This window comes from Coptis chinensis, chromosome 6 (assembly GCF_015680905.1).
Source record: "Coptis chinensis isolate HL-2020 chromosome 6, ASM1568090v1, whole genome shotgun sequence".
Taxonomy (NCBI): domain Eukaryota; kingdom Viridiplantae; phylum Streptophyta; class Magnoliopsida; order Ranunculales; family Ranunculaceae; genus Coptis; species Coptis chinensis.
Window position 1 is genome coordinate 97,707,461 of NC_141461.1, and position 22,457 is coordinate 97,729,917.

A 22,457-nucleotide genomic window follows, 5' to 3' on the forward strand; every position below is an offset into this window, starting at 1 on the left:
CAAATTCCCAAGTACAAAACTTGTCACGAGCCTCCACCATTTTCTGCATATCCACCGACCAATCTCGTAATGAGCATCTCTAACGACTTCCTTGAAGCTATCCGGCTCATCATCTTCAATATTCGGTCGTGGCAACCGAGTCCGGTTGACCATAATGCTTCAGCGGCTTATCATGCCCGTGCTTCATAACTTGTTTCACATTTCTCTTTGGCTTTGATCTAGCCAAAGCTTGTCAGCTTCGAGTTGTTGTAACTTCTACTTCTTGTTGAATAGTTCTTTCACTAAGAACCTCCTCGCTCTCTTTAGCATCCTCGGGCGGCTTCTATCTCAATCACTTGAAATTATATAGAATCACCACTATCTCCGGCCTTCTCCGGCTGCTAAAAGTAGCACGAAGTCTCATCAAAGGTAACCTCACTCTTGACCCGGGGAACTTGTGCTTCTCTAGACACACCACAATCCATATCCGCTTTCCTCCCTTTGCATAGCCCAAGAATATTGCTTTCTTAGCTTTAGAATCAAGTTTACTATCATTCATGTGGTAGTAAGCACTAGATCCAAACACTTTCGCAAAAATACCATAATCACCGGTTTCCCCACCACACCTCATAAGGTGTTTTGCGACTATCGCGGAACCGGTGATTTATTATACAAGTAACACGCCATGGCCACTGCATCTGCCCAGAACTCTTTGCCAAGATTGGCATTGGAAAGCAAACACCTAGCTTTCTCAAGCAACGTGCGATTCATTCTCTCTGCTAACCCATTCTGGCGTGGCGCGTGCCTCATTTGTCGATTAATGCGGCAATTCCATTTAGCGCACAAAACTCTTGGAAAGGCCTATAGGTATACTCAGTACCATTGTCAGACCGTAGAGTCTTCACCTTCCTATCTGTGCGATTCTCAACCCTTGCCTTCCACTTCTTAAATGTCTCGAAAACTTCATCCTTGGACTTCAAGATATATACCCACACATAGCGTGTATAATCATCGATGAAAGAGACATAATACCGATTACCTCCCTTAGAAGCCACTCTAGAAGGTCCCCAAACATCCGTATGCACATAATCTAGGATGCCTCTCGTCTTGTGCTTGTTTGTACCGAACTTGACTCTGCACTGCTTGCCATAGACACAATGCTCGCAGAATTCCATACTTGGTTTCTCCAAGTCTTTTAGTAGCTCTCGCTTGCACAACTCAAACAATCCCTTTTGGCTCATATGCCCAAGGCGCATATGCCACAATTTTGTGCACTCATAATCATCACTACATGTACCCACTGTTACATCACCTATCACTGTACTACCCAACAAAGTATACAAGTTTCTATGTCTTTGACCCTTCATAATGACTAAAGAGCAACTAAGGATCTTTAGGACTCCACCATTTCCCACAAAATTGTGGCCTTTGGAATCCAAGGTACCAAGAGAAATAAGGTTCTTCTTTAACTCAGGAATATGCCTCACATCGGTTAAAGTTCTCACTACATTATCATGCATCTTGACCCGTATAGTTCCAATCCCAACCGTCTTACAAGCAACGTCATTGCCCATCAAAACGGAACCTCCACTCAAGTTCTCATAGGTAGCAAACCACTTCCTATTTGGACACATGTGGTAGGAACACCCGGAATCAAGAATCCACGTATCGGTCATGTGGTCGTCTTGTGTAGACACCGAAAGACTTACGTCATCCCCATCGAAGCCGGAAGCAAGACTTGCTTCACTAACATCCTCATTCTCAAACTTACCACTCATCTTGTTACTCTTTTTCGGGCTAGAGCAATTACATAGATAATGCCCATTTTCTTTGCAATTGTAGCATCAGACATGTTTTAAAGGCTTCTTGAACTACCGCTTCCACTTGCTTGTGGAAGTCATCTCATCGACATCACCCTCGCCATCTTTTCTTTTGCTTCTTTATCAAACTTCTCTACTTTAAATCTAGCATTTGACATCTTGGGAGCCCTTTTTTCAAGTCACACACAATAACCCAAAAAATTATCTCACTCAGGAATTTTATCGAACACCTTGTCTACATAAATTTCGAGCACTATGGGTTTAGGTTCTTTACCAAAACTCAAAATCCTAGGTCGTATACCTCGCTCTGATACCAATTGTTGTGAATAATTAACTGCGGAAACAACGTTACCCACAACAAACTGATCAATCCTACACAAAGATCGATCCTTCACACTAGACAAGACTTTAACACCCTCCAAGTAATATCCCAACGCTTCTCATTAACAATTTAACAAGCATATAAAGTAAATATATAATAATGCAAAAGAGAACCAACCACAAGACAAGGATATATCGTGGTTCGGCAATTTGCCTACATCCACACTGGCGAGATCCAAGCTTTACTAGAAGTCCAGAGTAACAGTTACAAAGAGCTCTCCGATTCACTCACAAAGAATGAACACTCAACTCACTAAGAATTTCTCTCTTACAATCTCTCTCTTTCTTTCTTTTTGGTTAGGGTTGGATTAAGTTTTCCAAAACCTTGATTTTGTTTTTATACCAAAAACAAATTTCGCGGTTACTGTAGCGAGGCCCACGAAAAACAGACTTGGGCACAGTGCGCTTACTCACGGCCTTGTCGCCTAAAACATTGAATGATGAAGCGGTCGCGCCTCTCGGAGGCGATGAAAGGCTCTAAACGTGGAAGAGAAAAAAAATTCCCGTTTTCTCTACAATTACCCTTTTGACTCTTTTTGTTTTAGCTATCTGAAAAACGATACAAAAAAGAACGAGAACAATAGAAAGAAAACTTGTGCTGTAAAAGCAAAGATATAGACAACCCGAAAATATTACTTCTCCCAAGTCCCAATAACCACCGCATTCTTCCCATGATTCCACATTGGCGTTAACAATTCAATGAATCCCTTTGGGGTCGCGAGGGGACAAACAATGACTCCCTTCCCCAATGAGATTTTGAATATTGAAGCCATCCAAATCTTTGTCTAGGCTCACCACATTCAAAATCTTCTCATCATCCATATCTTTGCTCGAGAAAATTCTAGTTAGCAATTTCTAAAACGGATAGGTACAAACTTTATTACATTCAACGTTAGCCTAGCCAACCTCTGCCAATATATGTGGTTCTCGTGATTAGAAGTTTGGTGCCCATTAGGTCACATCTGGTACGTCTCAAGACAATTTGGGGCCCTAGGCAAAATCCTAAAAGAGGCCCCTTTTAGTATGGATCGATGTATACTAGGCAAATTCTTCTATTTATATTGGGGTGAAATATCAGTGTAAAAACACATTCTCGATATTCTGGCGAAATATCAAAACCTGGTATGAATAAGCATGAGCGCAGGTGTGCTCTGAGCAAGGCCAACTTGAGCGCGCATATTTCTAGTTTTCCCAAACTTCCAGCATACACGTTTTGTGAGAGGCTGAAAAAAACTATCTTCATTTTCGGGCAAAGGCCTTGGTAGCAGCCAGGCAAAGCCAATCTGGCTTGTGCGTGCTCTGACTTCTTCACACGAACAGTACTTCTTCATGCCACATGGGAGGGACTCACACCTAACAATCTCCCCCTCCCGAGCCATGAGGGGGGTACTCCAAATATTACCGAATCAACAGGAGGAGTGTGTTACCATTTCGGCGGTAGCACAACAAATATCAAACTTACCTTTCGGTAAAATTTTGGTCATCATATCCGACCCGTTCTTGTCGGTATGGATATTCTCAATGCACAATTCCTTCTCTTCGAGAACTTCTCTAATCCAATGGTAACACACATGTATGTGCTTGGATCTAGAATAAAAACTCAGATTTGAGGTTGGTGGTGAAGCAGTGAAGACAGGTTTCTTGGGGAGCAGGCTTCCCTCCATTGGTAATTTGAGAGTTGAAATGGTTTTTTGAGTTTAATCTTGCATGGTTTGTCAAGAGCCGTTGAAACGAGGAAAGACCTGGAAATTATTTGAGGACAAGCTTCCCTATATATATCCCACGTACCTCTTCTACGTGTATTCTAGGAAACATTTTATTGGTAAGTTTTTGGCTAAACCTTTAAAAAACGAAAAAAAAAAAAGAAAGAGAAACAACACTCAAGTCTCTCACATTTTTAAACACTTGCAAAGTTATAGGGTCATTCTCTTTCAAACAGGGGAAATTCTCTTTCAAAAAGACAGAAGACCACTCCAATAATGACAAAACCAATAAGACTATGTAGCTTGCATTGTTCTTGCCCTAAGGGAGAAACATAAACAATGAATAGAAAAGATAATTGGTTCTGATCAACAATAAAAAGAAAAATGGAGTTGTATGTAGGTAAACAAGTACTGCCACTAGTAACTCCTCCCCCAGTATGACCACACCTTTGTAGGCTTCCCTGAGGCAAAGCATAGGTTCCTGCAAATGATATATAAGTTTAAGTTTAGTGTGTGAAAGGCACAAACATGATTCCGCAAGAACCAAGAAGTCTCAATTCCTCAACCAAATTTAGTTTTTTAAGTTGCATTAGGATTATTACTAGATTGGTGGGACTTTAAGTTTGTAGATCTTTGTACATTTTTATAATATAAATGAGTTTTAAAATTGATGTAGTAAAAGAAAAAATGTATAGGCGGCCTAAAACTTTTAAAGAGGGGAACTAGAATAGGGTCACGGCTTGAGATTTAGACTTGTGACCCGGCGACCCTACCCTATCTTTGATTTTAGGGGCCAGCCGACCGACTGACTTTAATATCCAGTCTTTTAAATGTTTAAGGTCGGGCTAGTCTAAACCAAACCATTGCCCACCCCTAGTTCAAACCTATGAGGACACAATTTCATTCAAGTTTCCAACAGTAACTTACCCGAGATAGGTAGAGGAAGAGGAGGCAAGAACTTGCTCGGCATGTGACTTCTATGGCAATCCCATGTCTTCAGGCAAGGTAGCGTTAGCTATCCTAGCTTGTGAATTGAAGCTTTTTTTTCGCTGGGTATGAACGAGATGGAAGAACCGATGTAAGATAGACAGACCAGATTCCAGTGTGAAGTATTTCCCCTACGAGCGAAGGAAAAGAAATGCACTTTGGTAGCTTAGGACCACTTGATCATAAGCAAGGATAAGATACGAAAATCAAGATAGGATAGGATAAGGCTTATTTCATTTTTTTTTTTTTTTTTTATAAGTGATCTTTATTAAGAGGGTTGTTCATAGCACAAAATATACAAAATTAAAGAAAACAAAAACTAAAATATGATTAACATTATCACTTTTCATTATCTTATATCTCCGTGTAACTATCTGTCTCTAAACTTTTCTAGAATATGATTAACATCAGGTATAGCGGTCTCATTCAATAATACAGCAGTAAGGATAGCACCGACCATAGTAGCCAGTAGGAGAAAGAGGCTCCCCTTCAAAAAATTTACCCCCATACCCCATTGGACGTCATTGAGAATCCATTGGGCCTCATTGATGATCCGCGGCTTTCTCAAGTCGTTAGGCGATTATTCCTTCAACAGCGCTCAAATAATGCGACTGATTGGGGTTTACTTAAGCAAACGGCTTTAGGAATCCTGGAAAGGAAGGGGACAAGAACTTGCGACTGAACTAACAAGTGAAACAGAGTTCACAACGGAAGAGTGATGGCATGCCGGGCAGGTGAGATCAAATAGATGATAAGTACTATCTCCAACCGATGGAAGAGGTTAAGGATTTGGTGGAAGAGGGCAGCAGCCCAAAGGCAAGAAACGGCATAGCTCGAGTAGAGCTAATAGTTCCTGAACTGCCTCATTATTAATCCTAGCCGGGTTAGGGCCATACATAGAGAAAGTTCCATTTTAATAGAGAGAGTACCTTCTGACTAAAACTATGAATCACAGGAGGTCATATCCTAGTAGATTTTAAACCGCATTTCCGGGGTGAAGGACTTCGACCTGAGACTGACTTAAATGCCAAGCTTCTGAACTGTCCCCCGCCCTATCAGAGGTTGAGTTGGAGATCGCATAATATATTATAAAAAATAAGGTTGGCGGCTAATTTATGAGCCCTTGGCCAAACTAAAGAGAGGCCGAAGAAGGAAGAGAGGGACTTAACTCTCTAGAGAGTGGGATGGGAGGGCTCCATATGCGTTTTGAAAGATTCTTGCTTTGTATTTGAAGTTCCGGGATCCGGCACCATTGTTGCTGAAGGACAACAAATATTGGACTAGACTATTCCTTATGTAGATGTAGTGGATAAGCTGGGATAGGCGTTCGGATTGGAACAGCTATTCTAAGAGCGTGCTGAATCCAACTGTTGCACGTTCTCCCTTTGGCTAAACCACCACTTCAAGCTAACCCTTTTGCCTGGCTGGCACTTACTCAAGTTAGAGCGCACTATCAAAACGCCTGCACGCCTACGAGTGTTCTCCCTGGTCCTACAAATGGAGCTTCCTAAAAGGGTGCTTGCTGGAGCAGCTCAACGAGATGTGGGTTCAATTCCCGCTATGCCTCATCCTAGTAGGTGTCTGTGCCATTGGGCCAGCTAAACTTGCTCTGATCAGTGTGCGTCCGCTCCTGTTCAGGCTCACTCAGCAGAAAGCTAACTCTCTTCTCCTGCTTTAGGTTGAGCCCACCCGGACAGACTCTGGCATGACACCCATCACCATACATAGGTAATAGCATGTCCCAATGTTATCTCCCTCGAAGTTGCTGCTCAATATGATCTTGTTTTTTGGGGGAGGATCCACTAAATGGACCAACGGAGCACTGTCGGTCGATAGCCCTTGATCCTTGATCTCTTTTCGCTTTCAAGAAGCGCAACTTTTAGGATTTACTATTATAATTTAAAAAGGTGAGGGGAGCCAAACACGTAGTATCATTGTGTAAGTTGGCACCCCCTTACTTCGTTGTATGCAATGAATTTCATTTTTCAGATCAAGGCGCATCTGTCTTAGGTACCCAACTTATTTATACCTTAAAATAGAATATATGCACCCTGCTGATCCTTTGTCCCTTTTTAAATCCAGCTCCAACCGAGCATACGTCTGCTGCGGGAACAGGAAGAACGGAAATCTACTTTTATGTTCAAGTCTTTCCCGTTGGAATGCTGGGGGCGCCTCGCACGTCATGCTTTGTATCTGAAGTTGTTGGCCCATGGTCCTCAGTGAGGAAAGGACCTAGAAAAAGCAGAGAAGAGGGGACCTCTAGGAGAAGCCGAAGCAGAAGCGGAGATGGGGATTCTGCACGTAGTCAACTCATTCAAATCTGTAGGTTACTGCGTGCCCCATACCAAACTTTGCCTGTCTATGATTCTCTGAATTCTATTGGCAATCGTCCGTCCATCAGTCCGAACCGTCACAACAGGAGTGGTTAAGCCTAAGTCCAGAGACCTTTTCAGATGCCTGCCTTCACTAAAGAAAGGGAAACCCACTATTTATCCTACCATAGTATAGGTTTAATCCTACTATATAGTTATAGTACTGGAAAAGCGGAGGGAGAGACCCATTTGAGGCAGTGACCGAATGACCCAGTCAATCCTAGGAATAAGCCCGTTTACTAAGAAGTAGAAGTTCACATGCCCAAGCCTGAAGTAAATCGAATCGGCTGTACACGGTTAAAGACTCCACTTTACCGCCCCTAGCTATCGTTGTGATGACACCCATCTCTAATACAAGTTTGCTGTGACTATGGCTGCTAATGCTATCGGGGTACCCTTTTGTAAGTCCAAAGCCATCGTTCATACTTTCTTTTTGATAAAAATGGATCCTCGAACTGTGAGAGAACAATGTAACGAGCAAGCCAGTAGACAAGGAATCTACGATGTTCTATCACAGGGTTCCTTAGACCCATGAAAAAGTTAAGCCATGCAGCAAACAGTTTTTAAGGACATTTGTCCTGGAGGCGACTAGTTACCCAATCACTGCCTTCTTGTGCATGAGGTCCTACTTGACAACGGGTACCCTTAGGAGGAGCTAGTTATAACATGTTTTGATTCCCAGTTATAGCTAGTCCTCCCTAAGGTTCTAATCCATTGTCGAGAGTTTGAATTGGGGAAGTATTGGCACCCATCTTAGATTTAGCTAAGATTCGTGAGATCGCCCGTTCCATCTGCTCATTTCTTCAATCAGTGCACCTCGACCTAACCTAATGAAATTGAGGGAGAGGCGGTCCTTTCCTGGCCGGACTTGCCCTTTCTCGGTCAAGGAAAGGGGATAGGTGTCCATCTTTTTTGCAATGACCATCCTCTCTTTTTGTGTAGGGTTCTCTCATTGAAGCATTAACCCCAAGTTATTTCTCTGGATGCAGAGTTTAAGATAATTTCATTTGAAAATTATAAATTAATATCCAAAACCACAAAGTGAAGAGGTTATCTCATTTTGATCTCTTAGTTTCCAAGTACTTATGCACCATAATCACTGCTCATTAACGTATTTCGGTTTATTTTCAATAAAAATATATTCTGATTCGAAAATTTGCCGCTAAATCACTATAAATCTAAGAAAACTATTATACAACTAGATCGAGTTTAAGATAATGTTATTTGAAAATTACAGATTAATATTCTAAACCACGAAGTTAATAGAATATCTTAATTTGATCCCTTAGTTTCCAAATATTTATACACCATAATTGTTCATTAACGTATTAAGGTTCAATACATCTACATCCAATTTCTGATTTCCTATTAATTGTTTTTCTATGTTAGTTCTATAGTTTACAATTTCTATACAGTTTGCATACATGTAAGAGTTTATTTTAATAAACTCAAGTCTGCACAGACAGTCAGAAAGATTGATCAAGTGATTTAAACCAAAGAAGGGAACCATTCCGTACTAATGAGATAGAGATTTTCAGGAAACACTTTGCATCCCCATCAAATGAGATAGAGATTGTACTTGCTTCATATTTGGGAGACCTACGCAGTGGCTGGACCACCTAGCCCTTAACCCATAATATAAATCTATCCTCACCAGCAAACTTTTGCGAAATTTGCACAATACTAAGCAACCCCTTCAGTCCATACTTTGATCAGTCTCTAATCCAGTTAACTACCAATTCAACAAGAGTTCGTGACAAACATGAGATAATGATAAAAACACCGATCAAGTGAAACTACAAACTCTAAGATCATATGAAGCTACATTCCGCCACTATAATAGTATCTTAGATTTCATAAAGTACGGGAACACTTCTAATCCAGTAATCCACCACTGAAAAGAGTGATTCGAAAACATGAAAAAGAACGACCCCTTCGACCAAAAAGCTTGGATTTGCTCGACTGGCCAGAGTCATTCTATTCAAATCAATACGCATTGACTCCACTGTTATCAGCTGTTTAGTAACAAAATTGAATAAACCACTGGAGATTTCCATTGGGTTGCTACTCAGGTCTTGGCCATGTCAACTGCGACTGTTCTTTTCCTCAATACCTGACCGGGAGAATCTCTGTCTAAGGACTTGGAGGACCTCCTCCAGCGTCACATCTTTATTTTTCAGTAAAACCATGCTATGAAACAACACATCCGCGGCCTCTGCAGCAGCATGGGATTTATTCTCGTTCTCCTCCAATGTCCGACATAACTCGTCTGCTTCTTCTCTACACAAGTGGGTTTCAAAATAGAATATACAACCATAAGAATCTTATGTTTGTGCCAATAGGAAATAAATAACATCTCAATATAAATCCAAGTTTAAGCTTGCTGCTAGGGTTTTATAATCTGGAAACAGAACAGTTCTTTTGGTGCCAAGTACAATATGAACCACCTACAAGCACCATTGGAGTAGGTTTAGATGGAACAGCATCTTCCCTGCTTTAGTAATTAATACTTCACATCTCAACTCCAAAAAAGAAGAGATGAAACTACATATTAGGGTTTTTAAATTATTCTCTCTCCAAGTAAAATAAGATTGAATATCTAATTAAAGCACCAGAGAAACTACAGAAAACATCAGATACAAGGGTTTTAGCAAAGCAAATCAGATGAAAGTTGAACAAGAAAACATTCCAGATCATTATAAAGACAGAAGTGCCATCAACCAGCCATATATGCTAGCACGTGAAAAGAACAGATTTTGACTTGAGGAGGAATTTTCCATCCAGTCGTGTGTGCAATATAATATTACAGTCCAGTATGAGCTGCAGAGTGTAAAATGAAGCTAGAAAACAGTTGCCCCTGAGAATAATGCAAAACTAAACATATGTGTATATAAAACATTTGAGATACCGAATTTTGGAGCACAACAACTTCTGGTCTAGCAATAACCGCTTTGTCCATGATGGTTTCCCATTTTCTATGGCTCCTAATTCTGCTTGCCGCTGAGAGATTGTGGACTCTAACGAGTATAAAGTTGTTAATGCCAACGTATTTTCTTTTACCTGCATTTATTAATCATAAACCACATGAATTAAACTCTCCTCAAGAGATTTGGGTTATTACACCTCAAATTGGCTAAAAGAAAGGTATATAAAATAAGAAAATAAGGTATCAAAATTTCTCAACCTCGGAGCCTTTAAGATAATCATTGACCGAAACATAGTAGCAAGTCTCCGATCCAGTGTGGCAAGTAGGACCATCAGGCTTGCCAAGATATATTATCTGAAAACATTATTATCATATTAACAGATGGTAAATCTGACAGTCTCAGGTAAGCACAAATCACAATGATCAAGTCCAAAGAAGCTTACAGAATCGCGGTCACAGTCAAGAAAGATGTCAATGACATTAATAAAGTTTTTTGATGTCTCCCCCTTTGTCCACAATGATGATCGCGAACGGCTATAAAATGTTGCTTTATGAGTTGAAATGGTGGCAGCAAGTGCCTCTCTGTTTGCAAACCCTTGCATTAAGATGGCTCCAGTGTCCACATTTTGAGCAATCGCCACTGCCAAACCTTTGTTGTCCCATTTGATGCTATCCAACAATAATTCCACCTAAAATTATCCCCGACAAGAAACAATAGACCATCTCATATACAAATATCCAAACTGAAAGGAAAAGGATAAAAAGAAATGTCAATGAGTCCACAACTCTAAACTATACAAGGGGATCTACTCCAATAAAATAAGAAAACATATAGATATGGAAACTGCATGTAACTCGCCAAATCATGATATAAAGGCTAATGGTAACAATTGACACAATTGAAAGGGATACTTACAGTTACATACATTCACATAACTGATTTAATACAAATATATACTGGGGGTACCTTTTTATCGGAACCTGAAGCTTTGATAACGAGGCTTCCTTGAGACACCTTTTTTCGGTGAAAGGTAATACTATTAGAAGAAGGTGGAAATGAACCAGTCTTGGAAGCTGGAGAGAGAAACTTTAACGAATTACTGGTACCAATTGATGATGAACCAATGAAAAGTGAAATTGACATTATTTCCTGGTGAGTAACCCAAATTAAATTAAACAAGGAATGATGATAATGCAAAAATAAAATAATGAGGAAACCAATATAACAAAGTATCTAAGGGAGTAAGGGGGCTATTTGTTTTTTTTTGGGTTAAGTTATAAGAGGGTTGTGTTATGTGTTATAAGAGGGTATTATAAGACCATGTTATAAAGTGGTTTGTTTTTCATTTTAAGTTCTTCTTATAAGCACTTGTAAAAATAGAAAAAACAAATACACGACATTCTATATATGGTTATTTGACAAATATAACCCTACTTTACATCATATTTAATTTGAATAGATTAATTTGAAACAAACGTATAGTTTGATTTTCGGTTTCAAATCAATTTTGATAATTAGAATATCGATTTTAGAAAATTACCTTAATTGGGCTGCGGTCTTTGGTGGTAGTGGTCTTAATAAAGGTAGTGGTGGTAGTGGAGGTGATGATATTGGTCTTAATAATAAGCATGGTGGTGGTGGTGGTGGTAGTGGAAGTGGTGGATGTTTTAATAAAGCGGTGGTGGTGGTGATAGTCTTAATAGAATGCGATGGTGGTGGTGATAGTTTTAATAAGACGGTAGGTGAGAAAGCGATAGTGGTGGTAGTTGTGGTGGTGATGATGGTGGTGGTAGTGGTGGTGGCTAGGGCAATGGAGTTATTTGGAGAAAAAGATAATGAAAAGGGAAAAAGAGATAAATGAGGCTAGGGGAATATAGACAGGGGTGTTTAAGCTATTTTTCAAGTTATAAGACTTACAAAATTGAAGTAGATCCAATTTTGAGTGATTTATAAATTGGAGCCTCTTATAAGACATTTATAGTAGAATCATTATAAGAGGCAAAAAACAAACCAAAAAAATATCCTAAATCACTAGGCCACATCTTATAAGAAGTTATAAGACCTCAAGGTCTTATAAGAGGCAAAAACAAATGGCCCCTACAAAGGGACATTTAGTAGTTAGAGAAACATATAGCGGTAGCTCTGTATGTACTTGTTGCTAGGGCTGGAAATGGAGCGGGTTCGGGTCGGATCAGACTATACCCATGCCCAGATCTATTTTTTCAATACAAAACCAGATCCAGATCCATGACCCGAATGGATCCAAAATGGCATACCATATCTGAACCATTTCTATAAATGGGATAATCGGACCCGACCCGACCCAACCCAAATTGCGAACCACAAGCTCTCAATCACCCACGTGTCTACAAACAAGAGAGACCTATTATTATTTGGAAGATATATTAACAAAATTTTATATTTTGGATTCGGATCTAGGAGGATCCGAACCGTTTAGAGTAAAACCATATTTGAATCCGAATTAAAAATGGATAATCCATATCCGACCCATTTTCTTATTCGGACTCATTATTAAGGTCCAAACCCGTTGAAATGGGTTTGGATCGGGTCAAAACCCGCACCATTTCCAGCCCTACTTGTTGCCCAATCAGTAGGGACTAGGGCCGGTTCTACCCTATAGCCCCAGTCCAAGGGCCCAATATATCCTAGCCCACCTACAGTTTTAAATTCATTATTGTTTTATTGTGAAAAAAAAAACTCACTATTTGTTTTTCATTTATTTTAATTTGTTAGATAAGCAGTTTTATATTGGAAAATTGGAAATTAAAAAATCACATTAAACCCTTTCATTTCCCTCGCGTTTTCACCTTCTCCAACAAATAAATGGTTTTACATTGGAAAATTGGAAATTAGAAAATTGCATTAAGCCTTTTCGTTTTCCTCGTGTTTTTACCTTCTCCAACAAATAAACAGACACTTTATAAAAAAATAAAAATAAATAAACAGGCACGCCTCCATAACTAATTAAATTTCTTCATCACCTTATGACAATTTATCAAATGTGAGGCATTAAAGCCAACACTTCAATCTTATCTCTATCATTCTTTTGCCTTATTTGGTTTTTCTATATTGTTTAATTTTGTTTACAACTCTCTCTCTCTCGTGTAATTTTTTATTAAATAAATCTATTGAAATTTCGAGTTTGTGACCTTGTTGTTTGGCCATGATCTGCTACGGTGTTATAGGTGTAGGACATTTTTTTATTCTTCCACTCTTCCTTATGTTATTTATGGTGTTTTGTCTTGGATCTCTCTATATGTGAGGACCTCCCTCACAAAAAAAAAGTTTGTGGAGACTCAATATATCCTTTGGTCCCTGGTAAGCCGGTGTTGTTTTTAATATTTTTGTATTGAGGTTTGGTGGAATGGAAGGCCATTTAACTTCTACTATGTTGTTTTTTCCATTACCAGGCATGAGATTGTAGGCATGGTCAAAGAAGTTGGCTCCAATGTTCACCGCTTCAAAACTGGTGACCATGTTGGAGTTGGAACATATGTAAACTCCTGTAGAGAATGTTCCTACTGTAAAGATGGCCTAGAAGTTCATTGTGAAAAGGGTCGAGTCTCCACCTTTAATCGAATTGATGTGGATGGTACAGTCACAAAAGGAGGATACTCCAGTTTCATCTTAGTCCATGAAAGGTAATTCTCTTCAACTTATAAATTATTAAATATCCGAATCATGCTTGCCTTACGCTGCGTATTATCCATGTATACTATTTTACCGTGTAGAGTACTTAAGTAATTAATATTGCAGTAGTTCCCAAATAACCGATCAAAAACAAAAGAAAAAAAAGGTTAACTAGTATTAGCCCCCACTAGATGAGCCAATTAGGATTTTCTCCCACTAGATGGGAAATTAGATCTTCCCCCTAAATACACACAAAAAAAATTTGGTCAACCCATTTTGACTTTTTTTTTGTGTGTATTTAGGAAAGAGACCTTTTTTTTTGTGTGAATTTAGGGGGGAGACCCTAATTTTCCATCTAGTGGGGGGAAATCCTAATTGGCTCATCTAGTGGGGGGTAATACTAGTTCACCCAAAAAAATAACAATTCCAAATAGCGATCCATACTGTAAGGTGCACGTAAAGAATTCATGTGGCGATTTACCACAATCCAAAGTTATGTTTCTTCTTTTTATAGCTCGTCTGTCTGTGAGTGGTACATCATTGTTTCTTTGGTATAACTTCAAAAGAAAATGAAAACTGAACTATCCGCCTAACAACAATAACCCCCTTTTCTCTTATTCCTCATTCCTAGTATTTCTTTTGTAAAAATGCAAGTCGTGTGCTGTATTTAGAACCTTACGTCGTTGCGCTTGTGGGTTTCACATTCTACAGTTGAGAGTTATTGTGTCCATTATCTATTTGTCCTTGATTTCAGAAAGCTTGAACAACTCCCAAGCTTCAATATTCAATACCCCCTATCTATTCCTATATATTCCAAGCTTCAAAATTACGGAAAGACTTTTGCAAGCTCGATATCCTGTGGTCCGGCTGTACCGTTTTCATTTAAAAGTTCCTCTGCCAACTTGACATTTTTTAACGTCTTTTCTTTTGTAAAAAAAGAGAATGTGTTGTAACTTGTCAGGAATAAATTTGGTATTTTGTTCTTCCTGATTACACAGGTATTGCTACAGAATTCCTGACAACTACCCATTAGCTTCAGCAGCACCTTTGTTATGTGCTGGAATAACAGTTTATGCTCCCATGATGCGCCATAAGATGAACCAACCGGGTAAATCTCTTGGTGTGATTGGGCTTGGTGGCCTTGGTCATATGGCAGTGAAGTTTGGAAAGGCTTTTGGATTACATGTAACAGTTCTCAGCACAAGTACATCTAAGAAAGATGAAGCCCTGAATCTCCTTAAAGCTGACAGATTTGTACTCACAACTGACAAACAACAAATGGAAGTAAGTTATAATATAATGGCCTTTTTTTTAAAAAAAATATTGATAATACCCATTGGTATTTAGATTCACATTAATCTACCTCTTGAGTTTGCATACCTCTAATAGTTTATCTCCAGACAGTGATATGTCATATGAAAGAAATGAGAAGCTTTTGAATGGTGACCGAGTTTTCTATAACGTGTAGGCTGTGGGGAAGTCTCTTGACTTCATAGTTGATACTGCATCTGGTGATCAGTTAGTTATCTGTTTACCTTCCAATTCTCCAAAGCATGGTAATTATTTGTTTGTTGAATTAGTCTTTCTGAAACTGGTTTTTAATTGATGGAGATGTTATAACACATAGTAATAGGCTTTTAGTGCTCGTGTCAATACTAAAATAATTTCCTTTCTTCTTGGTAGGTTCCAAAACTCTTTCCGGGAGTATAGCGGGTGGTACGAAGGATACACAGGAGATGTTAGAATTTTGTGCTGCCAACAAGATATACCCGGAGATTGAAGTTATTCCAATCGACTATATAAATGAAGCACTTGAGAGGATGGTTAAGAAAGATGTCAAGTATCGTTTTGTGATAGATATTAAGAACTCTTTAAAATGAATGTTTTCACAATAAGAAAAGAGTTCCATTAGGTATTGCATTGTATGCAAGCTAGAACATAAATCAGTAGTACATTGTAATAATTTTATAGAGGGGTTAAGGAGATCCCAAGAACTAGGTTCAAAGGGAAGAACAAGTCATAGAATGCTGGTGATGAGTTATGCATTGTTGTTTATTAATCATTCCATGCTTGATTAATAAAATGCATGATATCCTGAAGCGAATACATAGGTTGAGTTTTTTGGGAAAACTCTTAATGAAGTTCTATGATCTTTATGAGTGGAGTGCATAGTTACAGGAGCACTCTTGATAGACTCACCTAGTGAATGTGAAAGTAGAGGCCGCTTTCGATCTATGAGAATGAGGGCTAATTCTCTAGATCATTCACGAATCCAGGAAGAGAGCACATGGCTTTTAATGTGCAGAACATGAAAGGAGAACACTAGATATGTTGTGCGTGATTATAACTTATTGTATACTCAAGACCTAAGTTTAAGACTTGGTCACTTATGACTCTTATACTTTGAGTAATTTTCACTACGTAAAGGTTTAAGTCTTGGACACTTTCATCTATGTATAACATGTTGATACTGATATTGATTGCCCTTAAATATATTTTATATTTTGTTTTTATCAAAAATAAGTGGGAGATTGTTGTGTTATTTTGAATAAAACAAGAGGTGAACTTGGGCTTGGGCTCTTTGATCCCTTATCTTCTTTTTGGTAAAACCTGTTTCCTGATAGGGTTGGAAACATAATTGGATATGGTTTGGGAAACAGAAACGTGATAGACTTGTATAATCCAATCCTTATCAGGAAACTGAAGAAGTTCCCTACAATCCGGATCTACCTAAGTGCTCCACGTTTTTCCTCTATAAATACTCCTATATCAGCAACCTAGAATATAAGCGAAAAAACTATTTTCTATACTATGTTTTGGGCAATCATAAGATCAGTATCGTGGTTCTTTCTTTTCTTTTTTGGTTGATCTGCAGTAAACAAAGGAGAGTATAACTGGTTGTTGTATTCTGGAGGTTGACGTGTTTTGTATGCATAAAGAGGAACAGACGCGAAATAACTTTAAAGAAAGCGTTTGATCCGTGCCTCAGTCATCCTTCTTTATATTCACAGTTTGTTCTTGTTATAGTAATTGTTACCAACACGAAAATACCCGGATGAACTAGGTTAGTTATAGGAGATACTATTAGTAGAGATATAGTTTTAGAAAGTTCTCCATTATTTCTCAATATAAGCTTAGTTTTTATTCTTAAATGTCTATTCTTTATTGCTTTAATATTATGGTTCCTATAACATAAGGCTAAACCTCCAATAGAAGAGGTTTATGAACAAGAGACAAAGGTCACATAAAGTGGTAATGAACAAGAGACAAGGTCACATGAAGGGGGACAAAGAGAGAGGAGAGAGAAATTTTTTTTTTCTGTTGGAGAGAGAATGTTTTGTTTTGATATGGGCAAGGGTAAAAGAGTCAAATTTTCGTTGAATTGGTCCAAATTGAGTGTTTTGGCTGGATTGAAAAGAATTGGTACTTTTCGTGCCTTATTATTTAGGATATTACCCGTCTCGGCAGTTGTAGAGCGGTCAGCATCTGTAGCTCCGTAACCTAAAGTCCAGTCCAATCCAAAATGTAATTTGTTTGTTTGTTTTTTTTTTTTTTTTGTGACATGAATCAAAGGAAGTATCAGATGATTCAAAGCTTAAAAACAAAGTTAGTTTAGTTACTTGAAAGAGAAGCAAGCATGTGGAGGCAGACGTTCAGGGCAAAACTGGGTGAAGGACTACACAAGGAATACGAGGTACTTTCATATCTCTACCATGTATAGGAGAAGAAAAATAAACAAGATAGAGAAACTCAAGAATGAAGACGGCATATGGAAAAAAAGGTAGAGAAGAAGTGAGTGAAATGGTTAATACTTTTTTCAAAGACTTATTCAGCACTGATAGTCCAGAAACATATAACACAATTTTGGAACTTTTCGAGCCAGTTATAACAAAAAGGGAGAATGATATCCTAGGAGAAGTACCTACCGATATATAGAGATATGGAATGTTGTCAAAAAACTACACCCTCTTAAAGCACCAGGTCCAGATGGTTTCCAAGGAGTGTTCTATCAAAGTTGTTAGGAAGTTGTAGGACCTCTTATTAGGGGTGGGCAATGGGCCGGGTCGGGCTAACCTGGCCCTAAACATTTAAATGCCCTTTAGATATTAAGGCCGGATCGGCCCGGCCCTAAAGTCAGCATAGGGTCGGGTCGGGCCGGGTCACAAGTCTAAATCTCAAGCCCTGACCCTACCCTAAGCCCTCTTTAAAGGCTTTAGGGCCGGGTTTTAGGGTTGAGTTTTAGGGCTGGGCCTATATATTTTCTTCGTTTTACAAATGTCATTTTTCATACAAAGATTGTTTTTTTTTGTTTATGTGTTACAAATGTCTGCTCTGTATTTCGCTTTAATGGTGTGGACGGAAACTTTTAGTTCTAGACTTGGCTTGGATGTGAATAAAAATATAATTTATAAGAAGTAAGTGGGAAAATAAATTGAGAATAATAAGTTCTAGACTTGGATTTGATAATCAAAGGAATAAAGTCTTATTTTTTTTTTATTAGGCTAGTGCTCATTGTTCTTCATGACTACTAGATAGGTTGACAAGTTTTTGTTATATAAGACAAGTTATTGGAAGTACCCTTGGGTGCAAGTGATAAATTACAAAGGACAATGTTATTTTAATTTACAATATTTAACAAAGAGTTCGACAATTATGGTACATGTATTTATAGTGAAAATGTAAAATTATAACTAGGGCTTGGTTAGGGCTGAATTAGGGTCGAGCCTATGTTTCAGAACCTTAGCCCTAGCCCTGCCCTAGAAGGCCTTAGGGTCGGGTCGGCCCTGCCCTAAACTCTGTGAGGGCTTTATAGGGCTTAGGGTCGGGTCAGTCAGTGCCGAGTTAGGGTCGTTAGGGCTAAATTCCCACCCCTACCTCTTATCACCAAGACAGTTAATGATTTCTTCACTTATAATATGTTACCTCCTGATTTAAATGAAACTTTTATCACCTTAATTCCCAAAATTCCTTGCCCAGACCATATCTCAAAATTCCAACCCATAAGCCTATGCAACTTCACCTACAAAATCATCTCAAAACTTCTTGCAAATAGACTAAAAACCCCCATTGCATAAAATAATATCCCCATTTCAAGGAGCATTTGTCAAGGGAAGATTCATTGGTGACAATATAGGATTGGCAAGTGAGATCTTCCATCACATAAGAATGATGAAAAAGAAGAGACAAGGATGGCTAGCCCTCAAATTGGATATGAAAAAGGCTTTCGATAGGGTGGAGTGAAATTTTTTATACCAAGTACTAGAAAAACTTGGTTTCAGCAACAAATAGATATCAATGATCAACAAATGCATGGAGATGGTATCCTATAGAGTGCTTCTAAATGGCTCTCCCTTGAGTCATATTTTTCCACAAAGGGGTCTTAGGGAAGGAGACCCCTTGTCACCATACTTATTCATACTTGTCACAGAAGCTTTGTCAAGACTCTTGGGTAAGGCAAAAGAGGAAAAGAAGCTGAGTGGCATCAAGATAAGGAAAAGATCACCTTCAATCAGTCACTCACTATATGCAGATGATTTGATTGTATTTAGTAAAGCTAGTTTTGAAGAAACTAGCAACATGAAGGAGTTGCTAGAGAAGTATTGCAATGCCACAGGCCAGGAAGTTAACTGGCACAAATCCAATGCTTATTTCAGTCAAAATATACACCATAGGCACCAGAAAATATTGATCAAGAAATGGAGAGTCAGAAAGTTCACAGAGAAGGAAAAATACTTGGGGGTGCCAATATTACTCAGTAAGAAGAAATGGGAGGATTTTGAATATCTTGTGGACATTCTGCAAAAGAAAGTTACAAGTTGGAAGGCCAAGATTCTCTCACAAGCAAGCATAACCACTCTTGTCAAAGTTGTGGGTCAGGTAGTACCAATATATGCCATGGGAGTCTATCCTCTATCAGTAAGTACTTGTGAGAAGTTGGACCAAATAAACAGGCCGGGACTTTTGGTGGAATGGCGTGGATAAATCAAATGCATGGCATACTCTTAGTTGGGAAAAAACCGTGTAGAGCAAAGATTAATGGAGGTGTAGGCTTCCGTAAGAGCAAAGGGACATGAACACGGCAATGCTTGCAAAGCATACCGGAGAATGATACAAGATCTTGAATTTATATGGGCAAGAACTTTCAAGAACTTATGCAAATGGGATTGCTTTTACTCAAGAAACAAAGATATAAGAATGAATCTAAGTCATATTTCTAGAAAGGTGTCAAGAAGAGTTTGGATGCGAAAGAGGGCTTTATGTGGTCACTTGGTAATGGCGTTAGCATAAAAAGCATTCATTGAACCTTGCTTGTTACTCAATGACAAACCAATTCATCTGTCAGACTATGTCACTAACGATTTTTCTTTCCCAGCAGTGGAAAGGAGTGGATATGTGAAGGATTTAGTAGTAAATGACACTACTGAATGGAATCAAAAAAGGTTGGGAGAGCTGTTTCCCAAACCAATCATGGAGTGCATCAGCCTCAAATCAGTAAGGCCAAGCAATCAAGACAAGATTATTTGGTGCAGAGAAGACAAAGGGATGCTTACAGTAAAATCAGCTTATAAGATGCTTTCAAGAGAAACAGAGAAAGGAGAATGCTCGAAAAGTAATAGCAGAAGTATACAAAGAATCTGGAATCTCGAAATAGATGCTAGTACTCAACTATTTTTATGGAAGCTTTATATGGGTGGTTTAGCTACTGGAGATATGTTGTTAAGAAGAAAATTCCTAAGAGATGTGAGTTGTGCTTTCTGCATGAAAGAGATAGAAACATATTATCATTGCTTCTTAGGTTGTGAGTGGTCCAAACGATTATGGATGGGATCTATTCTTGGCCAGAGAACAATGCATAATGAAGATAAAGATGTCAGAACTGTACTGAACACTTTGCTAGGATGGGGTTTGCAGAAGAATGACTCTAAAGGCAGATATGCAAAGACCTATGCTATTTGTCTATTGTCGGAAATCTAGAATTATAGAAACAGGGTAAAATTTGAAAAAAAGGAAGCTAAACCACAAGACCTCTACAATCATGTATATACTCATACAGAGCAAATCATGGAAGCTTTCAAGTCCAACAATGCCTCTCATAGGACAAATGTTATGATCACATTCACTTTAGCTGAACAAGTGCAGTATAAGAACTGGTATAAGATATATTGTGATGGTGCATATGAGAAGACCATAGGAAGAGGAACTGCAACGACTTTCTCGTAAGGGGCAAGATGGAAGGATTGTAGGAGCAGTTTACGAAAGTTCAAAAAGCCAAAATGTCATGGAAGCATAATGCAAAGGTGTTGAACTTGCAATTATAATGACAAAGAAACTCCAGTCCCGCAGTAGTGATATTAGGAGACAATCAAAGTCTTATGAAGAATTTTGCAGCGAGAAGAAAACACTATAACAAGAGACTTCGAGAAGATAGCTACAGCAGAGGTTTCGGGATGTTACGAAAGAGTTCCATGAGACTAACCCTTCCTTAGATTTTAAATTCTTACGGCTAACCGTAAATTGTAATACGAGAAACAAATCAATTAGCTAAATGGACCAACAAGTATGCAGGGGATTAGTCCCCAACCTTGTTGGTCGCATGATTCTGTAACACCTCTCTTTAAAGTTTAAGTACGAATGAAAGCCGCTTTCTATCGAAGTTTTTTTTCTTTCTAAAACCCAGAGTCTAGCTCAAGTCTTGAATTGCACTAGAAGTCCGAGCAAAGTTTGACCAAAGAAAACGATATATTACTTGCTAATTAACTTGTCAAAGTTTATTGAGTACACATTCATGCTTCCGAGCAACATAATTTGCGTAGACATTGACAATTGCTGCCTAATCGATGAATTAACCATAAATTCCATCATCAAATCGGCATCGAAAGTAATATTAAACCATAACAATTGCGTAGCTTGAGCTCTTCGAGTATGTGTCATAACTTTCGCAAAACGTGATCGAGGGTGTAGTATAAGAACCGCAGACGGCGCCAATTATGTTTCGAGCAAATATGATCAAAACACCAAGTGTTGATGAAAAAGACGAAGAACGTAGAAAAGTAATTAGAAAAATGATGGTGATCGGGGGAATGATGAGACTGTACCTTGTGGTTGCCTACGTACCCAAATTATCGATGGGATCAAGTCTTAAGAACGTAGTTCTTAATGAAAAATAGTTTGGTATTTATATAGGTAGAGTAGAGAGTCCTTGTAGCTCAAGTAATCTTGTAGCTTGAGTAATTGTGATATACTATAACTTTCAACTGATAATTATCTCTTTGATAAGAAACGAATCTGGACATAAATCAACGTACATTAGTGGCAAACCATGTGGCTAAAGCCTTAGCCACATGAGTTAATGGGCCTGTACATTGATCCATGATATTGCGAATTGGGTTTTAGCCCTGTCGATTAAACGAATAAAGTGGAGACTCCTACCAATGGACGTTTGCCACGTAGGTGGGGGTCGAAACACAATCACATGAAGCATAGGGCAACCCTCGACATCATCATATTGATCAAACTCTGGTTGTTTGAAGTCTTTGTTATGAGTAGCCCTTTGGACGGCGAGAGAAAATTTGTCCAAAATACCATCTTCAACCGCCAGATTTTCTAGTGAGTGTCTATTCAAAAGGATCGCCGTCG

The 22,457-nt window shown here is 38.7% G+C and overlaps 3 protein-coding genes across 3 annotated transcripts; 2 read left to right on the plus strand and 1 right to left on the minus strand.

The window, feature by feature from the left end:
- Positions 1-8,946: 8,946 nt before the first annotated feature.
- LOC147495921 (histidine biosynthesis bifunctional protein hisIE, chloroplastic-like) lies at positions 8,947-11,435 on the minus strand. Its single transcript, XM_086564705.1, has 5 exons — positions 11,136-11,435; positions 10,612-10,857; positions 10,427-10,522; positions 10,151-10,302; positions 8,947-9,522 (listed from the first exon to the last, which is right to left on the minus strand). The coding sequence occupies exons 1-5, from the start codon at positions 11,310-11,312 to the stop codon at positions 9,327-9,329; spliced, it is 867 nt and encodes a 288-aa protein (XP_086420831.1). The 5' UTR covers positions 11,313-11,435; the 3' UTR covers positions 8,947-9,326.
- A 2,174-nt stretch (positions 11,436-13,609) lies between these two features.
- Positions 13,610-15,976, plus strand: LOC147495922 (putative cinnamyl alcohol dehydrogenase 1). The gene is made up of 4 exons (XM_086564706.1): positions 13,610-13,831; positions 14,819-15,104; positions 15,289-15,376; positions 15,504-15,976. The coding sequence occupies exons 1-4, from the start codon at positions 13,617-13,619 to the stop codon at positions 15,698-15,700; spliced, it is 786 nt and encodes a 261-aa protein (XP_086420832.1). The 5' UTR covers positions 13,610-13,616; the 3' UTR covers positions 15,701-15,976.
- A 3,154-nt stretch (positions 15,977-19,130) lies between these two features.
- Positions 19,131-20,795, plus strand: LOC147495923 (uncharacterized). The gene is made up of 3 exons (XM_086568498.1): positions 19,131-19,697; positions 20,039-20,090; positions 20,197-20,795. The coding sequence occupies exons 1-3, from the start codon at positions 19,131-19,133 to the stop codon at positions 20,793-20,795; spliced, it is 1,218 nt and encodes a 405-aa protein (XP_086424624.1).
- Positions 20,796-22,457: the final 1,662 nt, after the last annotated feature.